The sequence below is a fragment of the Canis lupus genome, chromosome 5 (genome assembly GCF_011100685.1).
Source record: "Canis lupus familiaris isolate Mischka breed German Shepherd chromosome 5, alternate assembly UU_Cfam_GSD_1.0, whole genome shotgun sequence".
In the NCBI taxonomy this organism is placed as follows: Eukaryota; Metazoa; Chordata; class Mammalia; order Carnivora; family Canidae; genus Canis; species Canis lupus.
This window is the reverse complement of record NC_049226.1, coordinates 56,294,187-56,312,834: the sequence shown is the minus strand read 5'-3', so window position 1 is coordinate 56,312,834 and position 18,648 is coordinate 56,294,187. Positions and strand designations below refer to the sequence as shown.

General features: G+C 58.2%; 1 protein-coding gene across 5 annotated transcripts in view; it reads left to right on the top strand.

Moving 5' to 3' along the window:
* Window positions 1-463: 463 nt before the first annotated feature.
* The window catches only part of PODN (podocan), a 42,278-nt gene continuing 24,093 nt past the window's right edge, over window positions 464-18,648 (top strand). For 3 of the 5 annotated variants that reach the window (XM_038537494.1, XM_038537493.1, XM_038537495.1), the window contains exons 1-8: window positions 1,317-1,470; window positions 7,723-8,039; window positions 9,501-9,594; window positions 10,927-10,991; window positions 12,677-12,786; window positions 13,908-14,064; window positions 14,348-14,463; window positions 15,011-15,668. In XM_038537494.1, coding sequence (XP_038393422.1) covers window positions 1,320-1,470; window positions 7,723-8,039; window positions 9,501-9,594; window positions 10,927-10,991; window positions 12,677-12,786; window positions 13,908-14,064; window positions 14,348-14,463; window positions 15,011-15,668 — 1,668 coding nt within the window. In that variant the 5' untranslated portion in view covers window positions 1,317-1,319. Of the gene's footprint in view, window positions 602-931; window positions 1,049-1,316; window positions 1,471-7,722; window positions 8,040-9,500; window positions 9,595-10,926; window positions 10,992-12,676; window positions 12,787-13,907; window positions 14,065-14,347; window positions 14,464-15,010; window positions 15,669-18,648 lie in introns of those variants that run through there. The other 2 variants (XM_038537496.1, XM_038537498.1) reach the window with 2 other exon arrangements.

Below are 18,648 nucleotides of genomic sequence, written 5' to 3'. Positions count from 1 at the left end.
TGAGCAAGTGGTCCCAAGTTTGAGTTATTTACCCTTCTCCCTGCCCAGGAGGAGGGCAGCCAGGTAAGGTGGCTGGGGGTGCCCTGCCCACAGGCGAGAGCAGGTATGGGGAGAGCGTCCTAGAGGCAGTGGAAGTGCCAAGTACCACCTAAACCCAGCCCCACTGCGGTCTACCGCCAAAGCCCCTGGCGCCAAACAGTGTTGCTCCAGCTGCTAGCAGTTAGTGCTCCTTTACTTGGAACCGGTCTCAGCTCCTGGGAGCAATATGGTGCGGCGAGGACTCCCTACTCCCCCCCCCTTGTCTCCCGGCGACTGAGATCCGCATGCACCCTACTCCCAGCCCAATTTACCGTCCTTCAAGGCTCACGAGGCTCTGGGCGCAGGGTCAACGTGGGCGTGGGGAGGGCGGGGAACTTTTCCGGGAAGGGGCCCAGCGGGGTCCTGGCTGGAGGCCCCGTTAGCCACGGCCCAGGACCCCAGGGTGGGAGAGTGGACGGAGAGGTACTCGTGCCTGGAGCGGTTGCAAAATCCTCAGGCATGAGGAAGAAAGTGGGCTCAGAGGCACCTGGGTGAAGGGGCCTCCGCCCTGCCCTCCTCTCAGGTGCTGGGGCCTAGAGGGGGTCCGGCTGCCCTGCGGAAGGCGGGAACGTGGGCGCGGTGCGGGCTGGACCCCGCCTCCCCCGCCTCTCGGTGGGGGGCGGCGGGGGCGTGGTGGGGCGGCCGGGCCGGGGCGGAGGAGGGGAGAGGGGTCGGCGCGGGGGCTCTCCCTCCCGGGGAGGGGGGAGGGGCCCACCCCCACCCCCACCCCCGCCCCTGCCCCCGCTCGCCCGCGGGGACCCGACGCGCGTGTCCGGAGGAGGCCGGCGTCCAGCAGATGCACGCGGTGCGGCGGGGGCGGGGGCGGGGGGAGGCGGGGAGGAGAAAGCCCACAGCGAGACTTGCGTCGCCGAGCTCCCGGCTCGGCTTGAATGGAAGGAGCCCGCGCCCGCGGAGCGCCGCGGGGACTCGGGACAGCGCGGCCGGCCGGCGGGGCGCGGGGGCGCGGCAGGTACTCGGCGCGGGCGGCCGGGGGGGCCGGGGGCGGCGCCGGGGGGGGCGGCGGCCGGGGAGCGGCCCGCGCGGTGGGCTCGGCTCCCGCAGCAGCTGCCCCGGGCCGGCCGCCGCACTCGCCCCCGGGGGGAGCCCTGCACCCCGCGCGCCCGGCAGCCCCCCGCGGCCCCTCCGCGCTCGCGGCCGGGGCGGGGGCCTTCCCTGCTCGCCGGCCCGAGACTGCCCCCCCCCCCCCCCGCTGCGCACATCTGGAAAGAATCTGAGGGCGGATGGGAGGCGGAGTGGGAGGACCGGGCGGCGGCGGGAATGCGGGGGCAGGTGGCAGCGGCGAGGGGCGTGGACCCCCGCCCCAGCTCGCCCGGCTCGCCCTCCCTCCGACCCGGTTACAGGCAGAGAAACTGAGGCCCGGAGGGGCCCGAGGTACGCTTCCGGGAGGCGCGGACAGGTGTGGCGGGAGCCCGCGCGACCTCCGTCCGGACCGGCTCGGGGCTCGGCTCCCCCGCCGAGCCGCGCACTCCCCGAGCCGGAGCTCTCGGCCCGCACCTGGTGTCCGTCTGTCGGTCTGCGCGGCGGCCTCCCCGCGGGGACAGCTGGCGGGAGGCCGGGGTTGCAGGTCCCAGAACCGCCAGGCTGGGGCGGGGGCTGGGATACCTGATGCGCCGCGGGGTGGAAGACGGGGTGGCGGCGGGGCGAGCCCCTGGCAGCCCCTGGGGCGCGGGGCAGTGGCAGCCGGAGCTTGAGCAGGCGCCGGACGAGGTGCGGGGGCGCGGACCGTCCCTGGTCCCCAAGGCGCGGAGGGATGCGCGCCTGGCGCCGGGAGGCCATCGCCGACCTGTTGAGGCCCGCACCCCCGAGCGGCTGCTCCCGGGCTGCGGGCGCGCGGGGGCGGGGGCGGGGGCGGGAGGGGCAGTGGAACCGGGGCCTAGAGCTCCGAGGCACCCCTGCTGGGACCCGCCGCAGCCCCCTGCGGAGGAGGCGCACGGCCCCTTTTAGGGCTCCGGGCCCACTGCTCCAGCGTGAGTGCGAGTTAAGAAGTGTTAGATTCACATGACTGTGTTCACGAAATCTTTCGGGAACATACTTTGTTCTTTTTAATCTGAATCTTTGGGAATGGGTGACTAATAGTGGCCTAAAGGTGCTGTAGAGTCATACATAAGACCTCTGACCATGAGCTGCCTGGTACCCTTGACAGCTCCCTATCACCGGCACCTTAGCCTAGTGGCTGACACCCTTGGAGACTTGGTCGTCCAGTCCTAACCTCATCCCCTGCCTCATCCCTTCTTTAAAGGCACCTCCTCCCCACCCTCCCAACACTGTGCCTTTGCTCATGCCCTTCCCTCTGTCTGGAGTACTCTTCCTCCCCTTTGTCTGCCTGGAGAGCTCCTACTCGGCCTCCAGGAGCAGTTCAAGGTTCTGGGCAGCAGTCAGAAGACACAGATTCTAGTTCTGGCTGTAACTTCAACATACTAATCTGTAAAATGGGCGGGGGCGGGGGCGGGTCAGACAGATAATGATGCAAATCATTTCCAACTCTACCTCTCACAAATTCATCTCTGCACTCAGCAAACCTTTCCTGAGCACCCAGTCCATGCCTGGGGAGTCCAGAAAGTCTTGCAAGCTGCAGCGGGCCAGGGGTCCTGTGCGAGCACTAAAGAACTTCCTAACCCGGTCAAGGAAGGGGCAACAGCTTCTCAGAGCAGGGGCATTTGAGTAGGAGTTTGCTGGGGATGGGCAGTAATGGGAGCCCCTTGGGGCTTGAGTTTCCTATCTCCAGAGTAGGAAGACTCTCTCTTAGTTTGGGGATTTCTAGTAGAGATGATAAGATGCAGCTGTCTGTGGCCCGGCACAAAGCAGGTGATTAGTGAATTTTTACTAAATTTGAGCGAAGGAGGAAGCTACTGCTAGGGACTGAGGATCTGTGTCCTGGTTTGGGTCTCCCTTCCCTTTCCTTCTTCTAGTCTTGCCTTAATCCCCCATGTAAGCCTTTCTGGGCCTTGAGGTTTGGTTCCTCAGGGGTGCTAGGTGGGGTGAGAGGCAGCAGGTTGCAGGGACCTCCTTGGGAATGGTAACCCCGTGTGTCCCACTTGCTCAACACCAACGTCAGATGGACATGTCATTTCATTTAACCCTCATGAGCATTGTCCAGACTGGTAGAGGCTCAGGCGGTGAAGTGCTTTGTCCAGACTCACACAGCAGTCAGGAGGGGAACCCGATCCTGCTGTTGCAAAAGCACTCCCCCTGAGAAAGAGCTCAGGGCAGGCCGAGCTGCCCCTCTCACTAGCCACTTGCTGTCCACTTGCTGTCCCAGTGGTGTGAGTTGTTCGTCATCAGGGGGCCCCTCACTCAGGACTCTTAGAGCCAAGGGGCCTGCTCTTTCCGCTGCTCTTCCACACACAGCTCCCAACTTGTCCAAGCACACAGAGGGTCTTTAGGGGCTAATCTCGCTCAACATTCTTAGAAGACAGCAACAACAGGTTGAGACTCAGAAGGGCCACAATGTAGCCAAGGTCATACAGAAAAGCAGGTGGTGGAGCCGAGGCTTCCCAGGATCCCAAGGTCCAGAGGAGGAGACCAGACTCTCCAAGCCCTGTCTGATATTCCTTCCTCTCCTGTGAATCTAGCTCCTCCTCGCCATCCCAGCACCTCTCTCTGCCCAGACCAGGCTTACTACCCATTGCCCGTACTCCGTACCCATTGCACAGCCTCGGAGAGCTCCCCACTGCTCCATCCATAAACCTGCCTGTGGCACACTCCTGCTCTGCAGTGGCTCCTCATTCTTCCTGAGATCTTAAGATAAGGATCGCTCTCCCTAGCCTGGCTTCCAAGTCCTTTCTTAGCTGGACTACCCACCTGCATCCCTCCCAGTCCCCAATACCTGGCAGACACTCTAGCAAGCTCTGTGGAGGTCACCGATGGGCTCTCTTGCACCTGTGTCTTTGTAGGTTCTTCCCTCCTTGTTACGTCACCCTCTCCCTTTTGCCCGATATTCAGCCTTCATGACTAGATAAGGCATCATTTCTTCGGAGAAGTCTTCTTGATCTCAGACAAGGTTAGCTCTTCTCTGGCCCCCTGTGGACTCTAGCTTCCCTCCGTCATACCTCTGATGACACTGGGCCTATAATGCTCATTGTACATCTAGCATCCATGCCCTCACTGCCTGATAGAAATATAATGTGAGCCATGAATGCAAGCCATGTAGGCAATGTGAAGCTACATTAAAAAAATAAAATGAGGGCAGCCCAGATGGCTCAGCAGTTTGGCACTGTCTTTGGTCCAGGGCGTGATCCCTAGAGACCTGGGATCGAGTCCCGCATTGGGCTCCCTGCGTGGAGCCTGCTTCTCCTTCTGCCTGTGTCTCTGCCCCTCTCCCTCTCTCTGTGTCTCTATGAATAAATAAATAAAATATTTAAAAAAATAAAATGAAACAGATAAAATTAATTTTAGTAATTTAACTCAATTATTTGAAATATATCAATATAAAATTAATATTTATGAGATAATATTAATATTAATGAGATATTTTACATCCTCATTTTATTTATTTATTCATGAGAGATATTCTTATTCTTCAGAGAGAGAGCGAGCGAGAGAGGCAGAGGGGGAAGCAGGCTCCATGCAGGGAGCCCGACGTGGGACTCGATCCCGGGTCTCCAGGACCATGCCCTGGGCCGAAGGTGGCGCTAAACCGCTGAGCCACCTGGGCTGCCCTTACATCCTCTTTTGTACTAGTCTTTGGAATCCATGCACACTGCGTTTTATACTTACAGTACCTTTCAACTTAGACTAGTCACATTTCAAGTGCTGGGTAGCTGCATATGGCCACCACATTGGATAGGGCAGGTGTGAACTTTTTAAGGGCAAGAGCCAAACTTGAGTGGTCTCTGTGGGTCTCTAGTGCCCAGCTGTGCTTGGCCCAGGGGAGAGCCCAGGGGCATCATGGTTAAGGCCCCCGGCTGGAGCTCAGCATCACCACTTAACAGCTGTGTCGCACTGGCCAATCCCATTGGGCTGCAGCTCCCTTGACTATAAAGTGATGGTGGTAACATTTCAATATGGTTCATAATGTTAATATAAAGTATTTTTAAGTTACAAATTAAAGGGGAGGGAGGAAAACTAGCTGGTCTAGTGAGTACACAGGATATGTGGGGAGGACCCTTCTCCCTGGCCTCCTGCCCTGGTTGATTTGGGGCTTAGGCCTGTGCCCACACTCCCCCTCCCAGAACCCTGGTCTGGGGTCACACAGACAGGCAGAGAGGGGGACTCTGGTCTGATATTTCCAGGAGCTGAAGGCTGTTGAGCTAGTTGGGGCAGGGGGGGGAAGGGAAGGGTTATAATGTACGTGGGAATGATGGTCTGTAGACTGTTGGAGGCTGAATTGCCCATTTGGTCAGGGGATGGGGCAACAGGGGAGTGACAGGGTGGGCATAGGGCCAGGGTGTGCCCTGCCAACTGTTCCCTGGGGCCCGGGAGCTGTGCATGTACTAGGTCCCTGGTTTCCTGCCAGGCCAGTGGCTGAGGCCTGAGTCTTCTTAAGCCTCACAGACCTAGATGGATTCAAGGGTGCTGCCCCTCTTCTACTCCTCACACCTTTCTCTCTGGGGCCTCACAGGACTCACCCCATCTGGGGTGGAGGGTGGGGCAGGCATTACTGTCCTGGCTCTGCTGCCCCCTCTAGTCTGAGGGCAGGGCAATTTGCCAGCTTGCATGTGTCTCCTGCGCCAGCACAGGGCTGAGGGCAGAGGGGACTTCACCTTGGAGAGGGGGCTGGGCAGCGAGTGAGACAAAGCAGTGTCTGAAATGCCATTACGGCCTCAGGGCAGCCAGAATTCATAGGAGGCCAGAGTCTGCAAAGCTGTGGGGAGGTGGGCCTGGGGCTAGACTGCAAACACCAGGCAGGATCTAGGCAAGAGAAGGGGAAGAATCAGGGGGGCTCTGGAGTGGGCAGGGCCCGTGATATTAGTGGTACAAAGAGCGAACATTTAGTGAGCACTCATGGTGCACAGTGTGCGCCTCTCTCTGACTCTCCCAGTCTCCCCACGAGGGCAGCTCTGGTAACCTCTGTGGATGGGTGAGGAAGCTGAGGTTTAGTGGGTGACTTGCCCAAGGTCAACCGAGAGCCCGAGCTGACTGCAGCCCCAGCATCTGGCTCCAGCGCCCGCCTTCCTAACCAGACCTCAGCAGCAGTGGCAAGCTTCCCGACTCCTCAGGCCCAGCAACTCAGACCTTTGTATCTGCCGTCTGAGGTGTGGTTCTTAATCCAGTGCCAGCATGAGAGCCTCAGACTGAGGCATACCTCCACTCCCCCCAACGCCCCCCCCCCCCCCCACCACCTAGGGCCAAGTGCTTGCTATGTACCTGCATTTGTGATTGCTGTCACAGTGGTGACCACACCTCACCACCTAGGAGGTACCAGGCCCTGCACGTCTCTTACCTTGCTGACTCCTTGTAGTTGCTGTGGTTTGGGATGTATCATTGCATTGTCAGATGAAGAGAGAGGCTCAGGAAGGCCAGAGATGCTAAGTGCTGGAGAGGGACTCCCACTGGGGTCTGTGGGATTCTAGAGTCCATGCAACTGAGCTGTGGCCTCTCACAACTTAGCATTTCCCAGAGATGTTTGCTAAGTGAGTTTCTGTAAAAAAAACTCCAGGGACTGGCTCGGAGCCAAGCTAGGCCCCTGCGCTGCCTAGAAGATAGGGACCCTTGCATCTTCCTTGTGGCCTGAGGCCATCCCCACTCCTCCTCCCCTGCTGCCCTAGGGGACCATGCTGGGGGGTGGTCTTTTGCAGGTAGCGACAGTCAGGTGAGCTCAGTAGGCTCTGGTGAGGCCAGCTGAGGGTGTGAACATCAGGAAGAGGCTTAGAAGGTCCTGGAGAATGGCAGCAGCTCTATTCAGTGGAGGCCTGCTCTGTGCCTGGCTCTGCGCTGGGCCTCCACCCAGACACTGAGAGGCTCACAGTCCTCTGCGGGAGAAAGATAACTTCATGTATTCACAGCCCGACCCAACTCATGCCATGCCCCATGAGAGCCCTGGGTCAGCTCAGGGTTTTTCAGGGTATTCCAGGGGGTGCAATGGCTACACTGATTCTTAGAGAAGTTGCTGCCTGCACAAAAAGGGGCAGGGAGTTCCAGACAGAAGGAACAGCATGTGCAAAGGCCTAGAGACAGGATCTCCTAGGTAGACCTGTCTAACTAGGGTGGGGGTATTAGAAGAGAGACAGGGTCAAATCCTGAACATCCTAGAATGGTAAGCTGAAGATGCACCCTGCTGGTGCTGGCTCCATGGCTCTGGAGGAGGTAAGAGCCTCCCAGCGCTGCCCATGCCGGGGCAGCAAGAGCTTGGCAAAGTCCTAGCCAAGCCCTGCCAGTCACAGTTTGTCCCCAGGCTCAGCTTCCCCTTCTGTGAATTGGGGGTAAAGATGCCTTGGGGCCAGGCCTGGTGAGGGTGCTGACTTGCCTGAGGACAGGGCTTCACCTCGTCCCTCCAGAGGGCAGCTCTGATGACGGGGAGGCGGGTGGTGCAGGAGTGTAGCAGTGAGCAGATCAGATGCGTGCCCAGAAGCCTTCGAGTAGGCTCTGTCTTGTGCCCAGGCAGGCCCCAGTGTGAACAATGTGGGTCCCAGCCCTGTGTCCACTGCACCTGCCAGGTGAGGCCTGACTTAAGTCCTCCCACAGGTACCATGGCCCGGAGCGGGGTGCTGTTGGTCCTCTTGCTGCTGCCACCGCAGCTGCAGCTGGGACCAGTAGGCACGGCGAGGTCGCCGGGCTTTGGCCGAAGTGGGGCCCACAGCCTGAGCCCTGAAGAGAATGAATTTGTGGAGGAGGAGCCAGTGTTGGTTCTGAGTCCCGAGGAGCCGGGGCCCGGCCCTGCCACCATCAACTGCCCCCGCGACTGTGCCTGCTCCCAGGAAGGTGTCGTGGACTGTGGTGGCATCGACCTGCGCGAATTCCCGGGGGACCTTCCTGAGCACACCAACCACCTGTCTCTGCAGGTGACACGGGCACTACAGTCACGGTCACAGGGGTGGGCCCCTAAGCTCGTGGCTCCTGTCCCCACCCACAATGCTCATAGCCCCCTGCTTGTCCAGACCCCCAGACACAGGGCGCTAGGGCACTCCCTGCTCCGACGTCCTGGTCACAGAGTACTGTGCTATTACAACTGCTTTGTTTTGCTTGGAGGAGTCTGGGCTAAGACCCATAAATAGAGTCAGACCCTGTGAAAAATGGACACAGATCTGCCCAGCGGCTGACCCTCTGAATGGGCAGGATGCCCTGGACACCCAGGCCAGGAAAATAAGAGAAAGTGGATCTGATAGGGTGCTCTGCAGGCTCAGAAGATAGAGTCCCCTCTCTGGCTGGGGCACAGGCGAGCTTGTGAGAATCGGGACACAGTGTTCCAGACGGGGATTCTGGGGCAGTGGGTGCACCCATGATCGTTTTGTGCGGCCCTGGGGCAGAGGGAGAGGCTGTTCTACTCATCTCAAGAGGTCAAGCCAGGTGAAGGAAAGGGACCTGCCCGTGGTCACCCAAACTGATGCGTCCAGGTTGAGGGCAGAGGGAGCTCAAGGCCAGGGTGGCCTGTGGAAGAAAGGTACAAGTTAAGGCAACACTTACTATTGGTTCATTCACATCCCCTGGGTACCTGGTCTACACCTCAGATGTGGCATCAGGGGCTGGTCATGGAGGGAGGACAGTCTGGGGGAAGGCAGAGATCTAAACAGCTGAAGATAACAGATGGAGACAGAGGACTAGCGTGGTAGGGCCCAGAGCAGCTCCTAATCCAGCCCTCAATCCAATTCAGGAAGGCTTCTGGAGGAGGTGATACCCCACCCAGTATTTTATTTATTTATTTATTTAAATTTTATTTTATTTTATTTTTAAAGATTTTATTTATTTATGCATGAGAGACAGAGAGAGAGGCGGAGACATAGGCAGAGGGAGAAGCAGGCTCCATGCAGGGAGGCCCATGCAGGACTCAATCCCTGGTCTCCAGGATCACACCCTGGGCCGAAGGCAGGCGCTAAACCACTGAGCCACCCAGGGATCCCCCACCCAGTGTTTTAAAGCATTCCAGAAGGAGTGAGGACCACAGGTTTTTCCCCCCCTCAGGAAAGGCAACTCAAAGTAGTTTCTGGCTTAGGATGAGGAGAATGGGCTGGGGATGCCTGTCACCACATAGGAACATGGAGGGAGCAGGGGAGATGTCACTCCCAAGTTTGAACTGTCTGTAGATGCCCAGGTATGGGCTCCTAGAAGGCGGGACCTGCATGCCTCCCATACTGAGGCCCAGGCCTGGCCTAGCCCCAGGTCTGTCTGTGTGGGGTGAACCCCAAGGGAGGTGCCCAACAGAGGGACTGGCTCCTGGGACAGGAGTGGGGGTGAGCCTCGAGTGAGGCAGGAGCCTGGGCCTCTGGTGAGGCTGCTTCCTCACCACCCCATCCCGCACTCCCCAGAATAACCAGCTGGAGAAGATCTACCCCCAGGAGCTCTCCAGGTTGCATCGGCTGGAAACTCTGAACCTCCAGAACAACCGTCTGACTTCCCGAGGTGAGGGATCACCCAGAGCCTGGGACAGGGATGCCAGGCGAGGGACCAGGTGCCCATGGGAAGAGCTCCACCCTGCAGACCCTAGGATACGGAAAACAGAGGGCTGGGCTGGCGGCTTCCTGAGAGCCACCCCACCCCCAGGTGTCCCTGAGCTGGGTGTTGGACCAGGGGACAGGCTTCAGAGAAGCCTGGATTGCCAGGGCCTTTGTCATGGACCAGTATGTTTACAGAAGGCCTTCAGAATCAAAGAGCTGTAGAATCCTCTAATTGTAAAAGGTTATATTTTTTTCTGATATGAAAATAATTTATAATAGAGAATTTGGAAATGTAGAAAATGAAATGGAAAAGAAGAAACCCACTCATAATTCTGACACACGGAGTTCATCACTATTGATGTTTTGGACTATCCACTTTTTAAAAAAGCAGCTTTATTGAGGTATAATTTCTATACTGTGAGATTTATCCAATGTAAAAGTACAATTTGATGAGTTTGGGTAAGTTTATACAGTTGTACAACCATCACCACAATCCAATCTAGTCTTTTTTCTTTGGGTTTTTTTAAAATTCATAGCTGAACTTGTAGGATAGATACTATACCATAACCACCATAGGGCAGTTAGCACAGCAGCATTTTTCAGGTTCCTAAAAACTCTCAGTGGCCATCATTTTACACAGCGGCAGAGACGCTGCACAGTTTATATAACTGTTCCCTCTCCTTAGATATTTGGGTGAGTCCCAGCATCTGAGGGTCCAGGAGCCCAGAACTGAGTGTCAGAGGCCGGCCTCCGGCCTGGAGGAGGGCCAGTTTGGCTGGGCTCCCAGCAACAGCCGAGTCCTGACACTACATCTGCCAGCTGGGGCAGGGGTGGGCTAGGGGGTCGGGAGGTGCCAGGGCCACAGCTCTGTGCTGCCCTGAGCTGGGTATCAGGAGGGTCAGAGAGACCCTTTAGGGCCACACCTCAGGGGAGCACTCCTTCCTGATGGGGAAGGGTGGGCCTGGGTCCTCTGCCCTGTGGCCTGACCTTATGAAGACCCATTCCCACCGAGGTGGCTCTGAGCAAGTGAAGGATTGGTCATTTCTGAGCCCTTTCCACTTGCTCCTCTGAGCAGTGGTGGGGGTGGTGAGCAAGGGAAAAAGGGGGCTGGGCAGGCCTGCTGGGACTGGTTGGGAAGGGATCAGAATCCAACCTGTCTCGGTGGGCGGGGGGGGGGGGGGGGCGGCTCCCCAGTCCTGGCAAGTGGGGTGGGCACTGGGTGGGGGGGTTGGTGGTGGCGTGCTCCCCTGTAGCATCTCCTTCATCCAGGGCTCTGACCGATGCCTGTCCTTTGAAGGGCTCCCGGAGGAGGCGTTTGAGCATCTGACCAATCTCAATTACCTGTACTTGGCCAATAACAAGGTAAGGGGACCCCTGGTGTCTGGGCCTGAGCTCTGGGAACTTTCACCAGGGCCTTTTCTAGGGTGGCCACTGGGTCCCAACTGCTGTTCACACGTGGACCTGGTGAGACCCCACACCTTAATGCAGGGTATCAGAATGGCCAGATAATGAAAACAGAGGCCTAGGCCTTCTAGAAGTGTGGGGGGTGACAGCTCATTCCCACCAGGGAGGGAGTCCATGGAGTGCTTCTCGGAGGAGGTGACATTTGAGCAGGCCATGAAGGCTAACAGGATTTCAGCCGGGGGCCCCATGGGAGAGGCACTGCGGAAGAGGCAACATGAGGAAAGGCAGAGGCACTCAACTTCAAAATAGCTGGTGTGCCCCAGGGCTCTGGCCCGGCCACTTCTCTCAGAGCTTTCTTGAGGTGCCTCGTCCCCTCCCCAGGACATTAGCACCCATCTGCATCATGGCCGTGTCCAGTGGCCATCCCCACCCATCCCACTCCTCCCACTTGAGACTCCTTGATGCCTGCCCTAGATGTCCAATGGAAATGGGACTCTGCTTCCCTCCTGTGCGCCCCCCCACCTCTATAAGCACCCCTCTCTATATCTGCAACCACCAAAGCACCACTCATCTGAGCCACAAACCCCGGGGTGCCTTGGTCACCCGCAGCAAGCCTGCACTCCCCTCTCGGCCTGGTCCACCAACCGCACCTGCAACGCACCGGGACAGCCCTGCTTCCTCATTTGCAGCTCCTTCTCAGAGTGGCCAGAGTGATCTTTAAAAATCATGCCTGCTTCTACCCATCCCCACCTCCTGCCAGCTCAGATACTTGAGGCTTCACTTTCCACCCAGAATGAAAACCACGCTCCTCCCCATGGCTGTGGTCAGAGGACCTGTGGTCGGAGGGCCTCTGTGTGGACCTCACAACACCCGTCCCACTCCCTCCCTCTCCTCCAGCTCCCAAACGTGGCAACCCCCAAGTGGGACCTGCACTCACCGCCCCCGTTGCCACAGGTGCTTGCCCCTCAGATGGCACGAGCGGGAGGCCTTCATGCCCAAAGTGTCACCTGGTTCCTGAGCACCCAACCCAGTTATTCTGTTTCCAGTCTGTTTTAGCTTGTTAACACTATCAGATGCTTTTGTTCCTTGTTTCTTGTCTTCTCCACTAAGATGTAAGCTTTGGGGGTAGGAATGGGGGCATTTCTCTATTTTGTTCCCCAGGACATGTCTAGCACCTGGACCCAGGCCTGCAGTGAGGGGAGGGGCCAGGAGGACAGGCAGGGCCAGGGACAGGACTAGAAGGCTTGGAATGTTCAGGGATGCAGAAAGCCATGGAGGTTTGGTTTTTGTGTTATCAGGGGAGTGGGATGGGTTCCCAGTTTATTTACTTTATTTTTTAGAAAGATTTTATTCATTTAAGAGAGAGAGAGAGCATGAGCAGAGGGGAGCAACAGAGGGAGAGGAAGAAGCTGAGCAGGGAGCCCGATGCAGGATTCAATCCAAGGACCCCGGGATCATGACCTGAGCTAAAGGCAGACACAACCGACTGAGCCACCAGGCGCCCTGGGTTTCCAGTTTAGAAATATGGCTCTGGTTATAAGGAGGTGACAAATTGAAGGGGCCCGGATGAGTAGCAGGCAGTGGGACCCAGAGCTGGCCTCTGCCCTCCATTGGTCTTTCTATCCCAACTTTTCCCTTTCCAGCTGACCTTGGCACCCCGATTCCTACCAAACACCCTGATCAGTGTGGACTTTGCTGCCAACTATCTCACCAAGATCTATGGGCTCACCTTTGGCCAGAAGCCAAACTTGAGGTGAGAAGTCAGACAGGGGCCCTGGGCCCTGGCTGGGGAAGGAGAAAGAGCTGAGACAGACGCTCCCAGCCCTGAGCACGGCAGAGCAAGCCCGGCCAGGCTGTGGAGGAAGGCATGCTGGGTGGGCATGATGCCCCCGGCTCGGGGCTCTGGCAAGGAATGCCCAGGGCTGCAGGACCTGAAGGTTGGGAGGAATCCATCCGGGAGGCAAGGACAGAGAGTAATGTCTGTGGAATTATGAGGAGCTGGGTGAGAGTTTTTCCCCTCCTCCTCCGGTCCCTGGGGGAAGGAAGCATCTTCCAACAGGCACAGCTGGCCCTTAGTGAGAGCTGCTTTGGGAGGAGTGTGAGCAGGGCAGGGTGGTGCAGGGGGGGCAGAGGGGATACTGACAACCCCCAGTGCTGCTTCTTTCCCCAAATCTGTCACCCCACTCGATTCTTTCCATACCCCGAAGGAGCTGGGGTGGCTGTATGTGGTTCCATCCTGCAGATGAGAGGGCTGAGGCCCAAGATATAACACAGCAAGACTGAGTTATATCTTCTATGTTTAGAATATCTTGTGTTGAAACATCTTACATTTCTCTTATTTCTGATCTTGGTCCCTCTAATATGTGAGCTGCATGACAGCAGGGTCTTGTTGGTTGTGTCCACTGCTTTTATCTTTAGAGTCTAGAAGAGTCCTGGCACGTAGGAGCACTCACTATATATGTGCTGAATGAATGAGAGGTTACATCCTCTGAGCCAGGCCCTGGACTGGACACTTGAGACGAAGAGGTGGCAGGGAGAGTCCCCATGTACGGGAAGACCCACAGAACTCAGAACCAGCTGCGTGGGGCTGACAGGCAGGGATTCTGGGGCTGCAACAGTCAGGGAGTGACTGAGGACCTTGAAGGGTATGGAGGGGCACAGGCAGGGGGGTGGGAAATCCCCTTTCTGCCACGGATGTGTGGGGCAGCCTCTGGTGGGTCCTTAGTCTCCTTGGCTGTGCAAGGGGGACTGGATCAGGGGGGTCTGAGGTTCTTCAAATGGGAGGATGGTACCCTGGGCCCCAGCTCTGACCTGAGCAAGGTCTGAAGGCTGATCAGGTGAGCTGGTATTGAGGACCTGTGCCTCATCCCCCAGGTCCGTGTACCTGCACAACAACAAGCTGGCGGATGCTGGGCTGCCGGACAACATGTTCAATGGCTCCAGCAATGTCGAGATCCTCATTCTGTCCAGCAACTTCCTGCGCCACGTGCCCAAGCACCTGCCGCCCGCGCTCTATAAGCTGCACCTCAAGGTGGGAGGAAGAGTGTGGGGAGGGGCAGCCGAAAAGCAGGGACCTGCAGTGAGGGAAGAGCCCAGGTCCACTGAGGCACAGTGGGGAGGCTGTGGGGCCTCAGGCACAGTGTCTGCTGTGGAGAACAAGGCAGAAGCCTGGGGAGCTGGCTGTCCCTATCACATGCAGGGTGCTCCAAGCCACAGCCCCTTCCCCTGGCTCTCCTGCCCCCTCTCATTCCGAGGCTCTGCCCTGGCCCCTTGGCCATCCCTCATGCTGCCCTCCCAACCATCTTGTCCCTCAGAACAACAAGCTGGAGAAGATCCCACCAGGCGCCTTCAGTGAGCTGAGCCACTTGCGTGAGTTGTACCTGCAGAACAACTACCTGACCGACGAGGGCCTGGACAATGAGACCTTCTGGTGAGCCCCGGCTGGGCCGTCCATGTGAGCTCCGTGCCGGGGAAGCTGCTCCTGGGGCCCACGCAGCCAGGTCTCTCACACACACCCGCCCCCGGGCCTTGGCCAGCTTCCCAGAGAGGGCACCATGGGGCTTGTGCCTCTGCTGACAGGTCTGTCCCCCAGCACGAGTGATGTGTACGGACAAGGCCAGAATTCCAGTGAGGCATCTTCAGAGGCTGGCTTCGTGGTACAAAGTTGAAGCGAGTATACTTGTTGAAGGCAAATATATTCTCATGTTTTAGGTCCAGGGTAGCTACAAAAGGCCTTAGACGGTCTTCAAAGAAGCTCCTTCATGACAGAAGCCATGCTAGGTCCTTCCTCCACCAATAGGGCATTGAATAAACCCAGGGAGAGTCTGGAGAGGACAGAGGTCGCCAGTGGGCCAGACAGGGGCCCAGCTGGGACGAGTTAGACCAGTGCCCCTGCCCCTCCCCCCGCCTCGGGACTAAGGGTGGACACAAGCACCCGGTGGGCCTCTGCCAACCATCCTTATTCCCACCCGCCGCAGGAAGCTCTCCAGCCTGGAATACCTGGATCTGTCCAGCAACAACCTGTCTCGGGTCCCGGCAGGGCTGCCGCGCAGCCTTGTGCTCCTGCACCTGGAGAAGAACGCCATCCGCAGCGTGGACGCCGACGTGCTGACGCCCATCCGCAGCCTCGAGTACCTGCTGCTGCATAGCAACCAGCTACACGCGCGCGGCATCCACCCGCGGGCCTTCCAGGGCCTCAAGCGGCTGCACACCGTACACCTGTACAACAACGCGCTGGAGCGCGTGCCCAGCGGCCTGCCCCGCCGCGTGCGCACGCTCATGATCTTGCACAACCAGATCACCGGCATCGGCCGCGACGACTTCGCCACCACCTACTTCCTGGAGGAGCTCAACCTCAGCTACAACCGCATCACCAGCCCGCAGGTGCACCGCGACGCCTTCCGCAAGCTGCGCCTGCTGCGCTCGCTGGACCTGTCCGGTAACCGGCTGCACACCTTGCCCCCCGGGCTGCCGCGCAACGTGCACGTGCTGAAGGTCAAGCGCAATGAGCTGGCCGCCCTGGCGCGCGGGGCGCTGGCTGGCATGGCCCAGCTGCGTGAGCTCTACCTCACCGGCAACCGGCTGCGCAGCCGGGCTCTGGGTCCCCGTGCCTGGGCCGACCTGGCCCGTCTGCAGGTGAGGGGAAAGGGGCGGGAGAGGATTGGGGCCGGGTCATGCCCGCGTGAGGGGCTGCTGGCATAGCTGCCCTGAGCCCACGCATCTTGGCTCAGGTGAGGGGTGGGTAGGAGGGCCCGGCGGGGTGTGGGGTGACCTGCTAGCCTGAGGAAAGGGAAGGTATGACTGGCATGCCTGGGTGCAGCAGGAGGGGCTAGTGTGGCCAGGCTGAGCTCAGCACCTGCAGGCTTGAGGAGGGCTGTGGAGATGAGGGGAGGTCATGGCTGCAGGTAGGGGACTCACCCTCCAGGAAGACTGGGGGGTAGGGCCAGTTTGGTTGGCACTGGAGAGTCAAGCTCATCCATCTGAAGGCTCCGAAACAGGTGGCTGGGCTTGAGTGAGGGGAGGGAGGCTTGGCCTGGAAGGGAGGCTGCCCTCACCTGGTGCGGAGGGCTAGGGGAGGCTACCCGAGGCATACTGGGGCTGCTGAGTGGGTGTGGCTGCTGTGGTCAGTCAGCAGGGATAGCTGGCTGTAGGTGACAGCTCCCACTCAGTGAGGGCCCAGAGGGAACTTGAGTAGAGAGATCTGGGAGGCAGGGCCTCAGTATTGCAAGGTCAGGAAATGCCCCCATTCCCCCACTCTGCTGCCCTGGACGGGGTGGGGGCACAGGGGGGGCCTTCTTCCCAATGGCTTGCTCCTCCCTCTCTCTCAGGGCTCTACTCACATGTCACCTCCTTGGGAGGTCTTCCTTCACCACCCATCACACTCCTCTGCTTTGTTTTTCTTCATAATCCTCATCTGTTCTAGGCATTAGGTCATCTGTCTGCTGGTTCGTTGCCTGCTCCTCTGCTAGAATGAGGGGCAGGCATTTTCGTCTGTTGTATTCACTGCTGGACCCAGGGACCTCTGTGTGCTAGGCTCTCAGTACATGTATTTTGGGAGAGCTGTCAGGATGAGGCTATCTGAGGGGAGTGCAGGGGAGAGCCCCCAGAGTGGGGGGCAGATGGGTGAGGGGAGATCAACATGGGAGCCAGGGGTAGCAGCTGGCCCTGCAGGAGCAGCTGGCTGTGGTCTCCTCACCCAGAGGGCCCTGCTGAGGGCCAGACGCCAGGATCCAGCTGCCTGGGCCGCTCCCTCTTGAGTTTTCCTCAGGAGTCCAGATCCCAGCGTCTTCTCCTCCACACCTGCTCCTCCTGCTGCATTTTCTAACTCTCTGTAGGGGGTGCCCACGGGAGACCTGGATGCTGACCCGATACCCCTTTGTCACACCACCTGCCCCCCCCCCGGCACCCATCGTTAACTAAATTCTGCTAATTCTATCATCACATCTCTCAACTCACTATCTTCCATCCCTTCTGCTGTACTCCAAGCCAAGACACCCCCATTTCTCACCTGAACCCCAGCTCCGTAGGACTCTCCACTCCCCTATACCATGTGCACTTGGTGGGTATCTTTAAAAAACACTCATTCACCTACACTCCTGCTCAGAACCCTTCTATGGCTCCCTGTTGCTCTTAGAACCCAGATCGGAAACCTTGCCACAGCTCTCAGGGCTGGTCTGCCTCTGCTCCCAGTCGAGCTCCCTAGTCTCCTAGGCATACTGGGCTTTATTTATACTGGCCCTGCTGCTGAAGCACAGCATCCTGGGAACACCTGCTCACTTGTTCTTCCCACAGCCTGTCCCAGGCCTCCCCTATGTGCAGACACAGCTCTAGAACTGAGGACCTGGCAGGGAGTAAGACAGATGAAGGGTCACTACCCTCCTAGAGTTTATAATATACCTAGGACTTAGCTCCCATTCCATCTCTTTCAGGAAGCCCTCAGTCATGGGCAGGTGCAGTCTGGGTGGATTCAGTCAGGGATGAGGTATCTGCAGAGGTTGGGGGTTCTTCTTCACACTGTTGGATCTTTCTATAAGCAGCTGCCCCCACCCTGCTTCAGAGCCCCGCTGATGCTGGCTGCTGTGCTCCCCTGGCCCAAGGCTGGGTCAGGCCGCTCCTTGGGCTCCCTCAGCACAGCCCAGTTCCACCAGTTGTCGTCATCAGATTTTGTGTCCATCTCCCCCACCCTAACCTCCAGTGCAGAGGCAGCCTCTCGGTGGATTCCATATCCCCGGCAGCCCTGGGCACCGAGGATGTTTGGAATGAATGAGGAAGTGCCAGAGCTGTGTGGAGGGAACATAGTGGGGAGCAGGGAGACCTGCTGGGTAAGGGAGATGACAGGGAGGCTCCCTAAGGTATAAAGCTTGTTTTCCCCTTGAATCTTGAATCTAGATTCATGGCCCCAGTTTCCTGACCCTGAGCCCCCACCTGTCAGGGTGAGGAAGGGAGATTAGAGATGATGGAATCCACCTTGCATAGGTGTGTGTGAGCGAGTGTATGCTGATGGCCTGAGGGGAAGGCAGTGAGCTGGACCCATGCACACATCTCCTGCCTACTGCATGTTTGTTCCTCCTTGGGAAAACCACCCCATTTTTCCTGGCCACCTGCTTCCTGCATTCTAGGCATGTGGTGACCCAGAGACTGACCAGCCTAGGACTGGCTGCCATGCAAGGGTTGCTGTGGGCCTCATTCTTGCTCCTCATTCCTGCCCACATGGCCTTGAAGTCCATGAATGAGCAGCCACACTCATATGGACCCTTACCCCACCCCCACCCTCATCTGGTGTGGGAATATTCAAAGACTGGAGGATCCCTGGCCTCTGCCCTTTTAGGCCCTTTAGTCTGATAGGGGTGACAGGTGTGCTCAGGAGGAAGGACTTTGCCACCCAGATATCTTGGCTGTGAATTCATGTGGAAAGGCAGAAGGAGCTGGGTAGGACATATATCAGAACAAGGGTTTGGGGTCCAGCCTCATACGGGCTGTGTGGCCTTAGATCTCTTAACCTCTCTGAGCCTCTGTTTCCTCTCCTGGAAAATGGAATAGTTAGAGATCCCACCTCACAGGGTTATCATAAGATTTAGATAGGCCAAGGGGCTGGTGGGATCTTTGCAAGATGTTA